Here is a 6,753-nt window from a genome sequence, read left to right as displayed (position 1 = left end):
TAGTGCCGCTGGGTGAGCTCCCCACCCCCACCACACTGCGTGCAACCACGCAAACAAGCAATGTGCATATGCACAGCCGAGAAACCCGTGCTACTCCATGCCATGTGAGGAAGGATAGACCAGCTGATGCCATTGCTGAGCAGGCTTTGCCCAGAGGAGCTCTCTGGCGTGCAGGGAGGAGGGGAGGGGCAGATGGTCACCAAAATAGGTATTTGCAATTGTCCATGCATGCTCCAATTCTCTCATCTTTTTGGCATGATGCATGACACTTTTGATTACAAAAAAATTGTACATGCAATGAGTTTTTTTTGCAAGGATACATGAAATGAGGTCAGCAAGATCACATCCATAAGTTAGATCTTGTAAGGCTGCGTAATACAGAAGAGTACCAAACCAACGGGCAAAACCTACAAGATCAAATTTACGGACGTAATCCTCGGCTAACCACCTACTAGCACCCCCCAATTTCAGTATGGGGTCTAGTGATGATAATTAGTAAATGATGCAACATCAGTATGTAGTAATTGGGAGCGGCTACAGATCAATCAACTGATTGTATAAAGTGGTCAGTCGATTGGCAGAATAGCAGAAAACACAACAAAGCAGAAAACTGACTGACCCAATCGACTGATTGCACAAAGTGGTCAGTCGACCAGCCCAAAAACCCAAAATTCTGTTGCTACTCTTCTGCGTTCTGTTCAGCCCAAAAACAAAACGGGCCTCAACCCGCTAAGCACCAAAACCACTACACTAGAAGACGAACCAGATCCAGCTCGCCAACATAGAACTAGGTCTTCTACCTCTCTCCCTTGCCCGACCAAGTACTCTGCCGCCGCCATGGGTGAAAGAAAAGACCTTAGATCCACTGCTCTGTTCTGATGTCTCCTCAGATGTTGTGCTGACATTTCTTCCTTCCAACCTCCTCCTCCTTCGATTGCTCACTGTTCTGCAACAAATGGATGAATGTCCACATCATACTCAGAACTCAGATCTGCCAAAAGGGAGAACTAAAGGAAGAAAAAAGATACCAGCAGAAGATGCTGTTCCTGGTGAGTCAAAGGTAAAATGTTCATCACATTCCCACCAACTGTTCCTTCCATAACCGCCTTCTCTTCAGAGATTTTGTGTTTGCATTTAGGTGATGAAGCTTCTCTGACAGTGCTTCAAAGTTGCTATAGCTGAAACATTTAGTTGTGATAGTCCACCAGAAAATGTAGAAATTAACTGTTGCATAAGAGGAAATTAACCGTTGCATAAGAGGAAAATGTAGAAATTAACTATTGCTATAGCTGACCATGAATGAGGTCATGAATTAAAATTGAATTTGTATTTTCAGGCATTAGAAATTGCAGCAAACAATCGAGAGCAAAGTCGTTATGACATTACAGTTAAGGGAAAAAACAACACGGTAAGCACGAGACTCGTAAGACTCATTTTCTTTTGCAGCTATGAAATTTTTCAAGAAAAAAATTAAGTACAAAAAATGTGACATTACTTTCTGCAGGCGCTGAAAAATTCTTATCAAGGGAATGAAGATATGCAAGTTAAAAATTTGGTTGATGCTACTTGTCAGGTTACTATATTTAATTTTCTAAAACATGATGATAACTTGGTTGGAGCCCAAAAAAACTAACCTCATGGCAAAACTTTCATTGCAGGAGGCAATAATTGCACAAAGCTATGCACGACAGGAAGAGCTCTACTACACAACAAAACATGAAGGATCTAGTACAAAAGGTATTGTGCAAACAGTGTACCATACTACATTGCAACAAACAAATCTATGCATATCAATTTCTTGCGTAAAGAATCTTGATATTTGATTTATACTTGAGCAGGAATTTGTTGAGCCTGTGCTTGTTCAGCAAAATTTCGAGACGAATAGTGTGATGCTGGCACCACAAGGAGCAACACAAACTTACGCAGAACTAATGCAACAGATGACTGTATTAAGTCCTCTTCAGAATGACAATATGTGTTTCCCTATAACAAGTTTCACTTCACTCTTGAATGCAGGCATGAATGATGAGGTACGTGATATTACTAAAACCTGTATTTTAGCTTTTTCAATGAAGTTGTATGCTGACATAAATAAAATTGCACCGCAGTGTCTCATGATAGAACCATTGACAAGCAAAAATTAAATACCTAAAATACAAGAAGACAATCAAGATGATGATGAAGATGAAAAGGAAGATGAAGATCAAGTTGAATCAGATGACCATAATTCTGAATGCAACAGTGACCAAGATGAAACTGATCAAGATGAGCATAATTCAGAGCTAGCTTACCTAGGATGGAGCACACCTCAGAATGAAACTGGTGCAGAGGAAGAATACCTGGAACAATATACAAGAACTTCTGTTCAGTTGTGTGAACATAATGGGGTCTCGGAATTGCAACAAATAGAGCAGAGTTGGAACTCTATTGATTCAGTTCTAGCGAAAGAAGTTATGTTCCCTGAGAAAGAAGTATTGGCAAAAGACAATGATTCAGCATTACAAGGGCCAGAAACAACGGATACTGATGGCACAAGCGGAAGTGATGTTGCATGCACTTAAAGTCATCCAAGCATTCAACATTGATGAGCTAGCAGATAAATATTTCATTGATAGATGGAGGCCTAAAAAAAAGAAATCAGTGCAAGTTAATGAAGAAGATGCAAACCTTGAAGATTTGGATGATTAGATGGCATTCTTCTCATTTTCAAGAAGGCTGATTCAGTTAGCTTCTCAAGCATCAAAAAATCCTGCGAGGAGGAAACTTCTAAATGAGCAGATAGGCAAGGTGGACAAATTAGTTTTTAACATACCTTGTATTCCACCAGCATTCCTGTGCTCTTGAATGTAGGCAGCTAGGGAAGCTCTCACATGGCACGGGATATACTGCAACACATAAACACAATCGATGTTCCACCAGCATCAGTATGAGTACAAATATAAACAACAAAAAACCTAATTGATATTGAACTTGCACAAATTTTGCATTAGCACAAGATACATGCTAGCCTTGCTGAAAAAGGTATTAAAACTAGAACTACACAATACCTCAATGAATTCACAACTATAACTATAAATACCATCAATTTATCAAAAAACAAAGTGCAAAAAATTAATACAACTTTAAGAAAAACCAAAAAACTAATTGATAAATTCAATGAGTACAAATACATAGTTGCATGTTCATGATACTAAAGTTGCACACATTTTACAAGAGCAAAAAAATCTTACTAGCCTTGATGATAACCTAGTTCAGGGCTTACTATAAAAACCTAATCCATTAAACTTGCATGGATTTTACAACAACTAAAAAACTGATATTAACCTTGATTACATCCTCGTTTAGGGTTTGTAAAAAAGTAATTTAGACTACATGAATTAGATAGAACCTCACTCAATTCACAGCTTTAACTCGAGCAGAAAACTAATACATAAATTGAAAAGCTACAAATAAAACTTGCATCCTTAAGATGCCAAACTTGCACACATTATTGAACAGGAAGTTCATGCAATCTTTGATGGTACCCTTGGGTTAAGGTTTACTAGGAGTGATATGTACTGTAACATTGTAACAACACTTGAATACTACCCTAGTTTAGGGTTTACTGTAAAAAACCTAATTCGTTAAACTTGCACAAACTATAAATTCAATGAGTACAAAAATAAATAGTTGCATCTTCACGATGCTAAAGTTGCACACATTTTACAACAGCAAGGTTCATACTAGACTTGATAATAACCTAGTTCAGGGCTTACTAGAAAAACCTAATTTATTAAACTTGCATACATTTTACAACGTAAAAAATGGACATTAACCTTGATTACATCCTGGTTTAGGGTTTGTACAAAAAGTAATTTAAACTACATGAATTAGATAGAACCTCACTCAATTTAAAGTTACAAAAAAAACATGCATCCTAAAGATGCTAAACTTGCACACATTATAAAACAGCATGTTTCAAGCAAAACCTGGATGGTACCCCCTGGGTTAAGGTTTACGACGGGAGATATGTACTGTACCATTATAACAACACTTGAATAGTATCCTACTTTAGGGCTTACTGTAAAAAACCTAATTCATTAAACTTGCACTCATTTTACAAAAGCAAAGATACAAATAAAAACTAGCATCCTCAAGAAGGTAAACTTGCATTCTCAAGAAGCTAAACTTGGTGATATCCTAGTTCAGGGTTTACTAGGAGTGATATCCTAGAGTAGGGTTACTGTGAAAAGCTAATTCATTAAACTTGCGCACATTTTACAAATGGCAAAAATGATTGATAATAGCCTTGATAACATCCTGGTTTAGGGTTTGTACAAAAAAAAATTAAACTAAACAAATGAGAGAGTGCCTCACTCCAAAAAACACATTTTTAACTACAGCAGAAAACTAATCCACAAATTCAAAACCTACAAAATAAAAGTTGCATCCTCAAGATGCTAAACTTGCACAAAATTTACAACAACAAGTTTCATACAAGCCTCATAGATAACCCCATGTTAAGATTTGCTACAAGTTATATATACTGTACAATTATAACTACACATGAATTAAACTTGCACATATTTTTCAACAACAAAAAGAGTGGTTTGTACGAAAGGAATTTAAACTAGATGAATTACAGAGCACCTCAGTTAATTCACATTTTTTACTACAGTAAGAAACTAATACATAAATTGAAAAGATACAAATAAAAGTTGCATCCTCAACTTGCTAAACTAGCATACATTTTACAACAGCACGTTTCATACGAAGACTTGAGGGTACACTGGGTTAAGGTTCACTAGAAGTGATATGAACTGCACAAAATGTAACTACATTTGAATTACACAGTAACTCAATCAAACTCACAATTGTAACTACACTATGAAAGGTCCTACCACTCACCATCCTCCTGAAGCAATCCTCATCAAGCATAACATCAAAAACTTGAGGAACTGCTTTAGCTTGCACAGGGATGCAAGGAGCACCCAGACAACGGCATACGGAGCAAACCATAGCTACAAAAAAATAGGTTATATAAAAAGAAAAAATTATACAATTACCCAATTTTAAAACCTAAGAAAGAAACCTTGATAAATGAGTTCCTAACCTAGATATATATCTCCAAGGAAGAGAAATAGAGAAACCTCACTAAAATTCACAATTACAACTAAAAACTTCCAAAAACTGCTCAAGAGCAAGAGGAATAGTATCATGTTCAGATACTACTAAAAATAACCCTAATATATATCACACACTATTAAAGCAAGACAAATATATTACATACACTAAGTTATGAATCTTAAAATCTTCCTAATTTACTAGACCACAGTATGCAAATTGCACATGGGAACTGTAAGCAAAATGTAAAGAAAATCTTCCTAATTTACAAGACCACACTACGGAAATTGCACATGGGAACTGTAAGCAAATGTAAAAGATGAATTTAACAAACATAAGTACAAAAATGTAAAAGTAGAAAATCCTACCAAATTTATCTAAGTACACAACAGGACGTAACAAAGTTGCACAAACTAAATAAATTTTGATTAATTTGTTACAAGATATAGATTACATTCTAATTATAGCAGACTATATAAGAGATAAAAAAGAAATCTCAAAAAAGAAATTCTTACTGCAGCTACATTTGATCAATACAACTGAACCTACAAAAAGTACAAACAAACCTACCTAAAATACATCAATACTCATGCTTGCATTCCAAATAAATACATGTAATACTCAAGCTAACATTGCAAATTCATCAATACTCATGCTTAAAATAAACATTGACAAACCAGCAACAAGAAGCAACAAAACTACACCTGCATTAGTAGCTAAGACAAAGAGAGCATTACATTAACTATACACACAAAAAAGATTTCATATTTGGACAGATGTAGCAAATCTCATCTTACCCCCTAATAAATAAAAATAACCATACTACTCCTACTACACCACCTAATAGACAAAAAGTCTGAACTTACACTAACCAACCAACAAGAACCTACCATACTACTCCTACTACCACCAAAAACACGAATCTAGAAAGTAAGAACACTGACCATACTACTACTACTAGCACCTAATACACACACAAAAATCCGAACTTACCCTAACCAATCAGAACAACCCTAGCAATACTACTACTACCACCAAGAACACAAATCTAAAAGTAAAACACCTAACCACACGAAATAAAGACCAAATCTGAAGCATCGTATACAAAATAGAACACTAAGCACCTAATCATACTACTACTAAACAACAAGAACCATACACTGGTCACCTAATCAGTCAAACATTAGAACAGATCTAAAGACAACAGAGAAACACACACCAAACAACATCAGAAACAAGAAACCCTAAAGATACAAAGAACCCTACCACTAAACAACAAGGACTCTAAACTGGTCACCTAATCAGTGACAACAATGGATCTAAAAGGAAAACAGAAACAAACACCAAAGAGCATCATAGCAAAAAACCCTAAAACAAATACAAAGAGAGGATTCAAGAGAATGAGAAAATACCTGGAAAAGGAGTAGATTCCCCAAGAAATCCCCCGGTTACGGATCCTGCAAACACAACATCGTCAACAAACAAAAAGAAAAACCACATCAATAACTTCTAAACCTAGAACATATCTAGGTAGAAAAGAGAGCAGAGAGAGAAACAAGCAACAGATGAACAGGCCGACGAGGAGAAGACAGGAACGGGAGAGAGACTGAGAGCTCGAGGGGGAAAGTGACTGACAAGATTCTAGCCACC

The 6,753-nt window shown here is 36.3% G+C and overlaps 1 protein-coding gene across 8 annotated transcripts; it reads right to left on the bottom strand.

Annotated features, from left to right (window-relative positions):
• Positions 1 to 329: 329 nt before the first annotated feature.
• Positions 330 to 6,742, bottom strand: LOC120976409 (uncharacterized). Of its 8 annotated transcripts, none has more exons than XM_045234605.1 (7): positions 6,516 to 6,742; positions 4,888 to 5,000; positions 2,813 to 2,885; positions 2,668 to 2,766; positions 2,292 to 2,460; positions 1,029 to 1,224; positions 330 to 946 (listed from the first exon to the last, which is right to left on the bottom strand). In XM_045234605.1, exons 1-5 carry the CDS (start codon positions 6,601 to 6,603, stop codon positions 2,366 to 2,368), a joined length of 468 nt encoding a protein of 155 aa, XP_045090540.1. In that variant the 5' UTR covers positions 6,604 to 6,742; the 3' UTR covers positions 330 to 946; positions 1,029 to 1,224; positions 2,292 to 2,365. The 8 variants fall into 8 exon arrangements, with proteins under 8 accessions (XP_045090540.1, XP_045090539.1, XP_045090542.1 ...); XM_045234604.1 differs by having other exon boundaries at positions 1,029 to 1,178; XM_045234607.1 differs by having other exon boundaries at positions 1,029 to 1,172.
• Positions 6,743 to 6,753: the final 11 nt, after the last annotated feature.

Source organism: Aegilops tauschii, chromosome 3 (assembly GCF_002575655.3).
Source record: "Aegilops tauschii subsp. strangulata cultivar AL8/78 chromosome 3, Aet v6.0, whole genome shotgun sequence".
NCBI classification, from domain to species: domain Eukaryota; kingdom Viridiplantae; phylum Streptophyta; class Magnoliopsida; order Poales; family Poaceae; genus Aegilops; species Aegilops tauschii.
The sequence above is the reverse complement of the archived record's forward strand: the minus strand, read 5'-3'. Positions and strand labels throughout refer to the sequence as shown.

What these genes read in the sequence shown, in the direction of transcription:
- LOC120976409 (XM_045234602.1), bottom strand. Translation starts at nt 6,603, where the DNA reads ATGTGGTTTTTCTTTTTGTTTGTTGACGATGTTGTGTTTGCAGGATCC. An exon ending in GAATGCTGGTGGAATACAAG is followed by an intron (nt 2,767 to 2,812) that starts GTATGTTAAAAA and finishes CTGCTCATTTAG; the next exon opens with AAGTTTCCTCCTCGCAGGAT. An exon ending in TAATCATCCAAATCTTCAAG is followed by an intron (nt 2,340 to 2,667) that starts GTTTGCATCTTC and finishes ATATTGTTCCAG; the next exon opens with GTATTCTTCCTCTGCACCAG.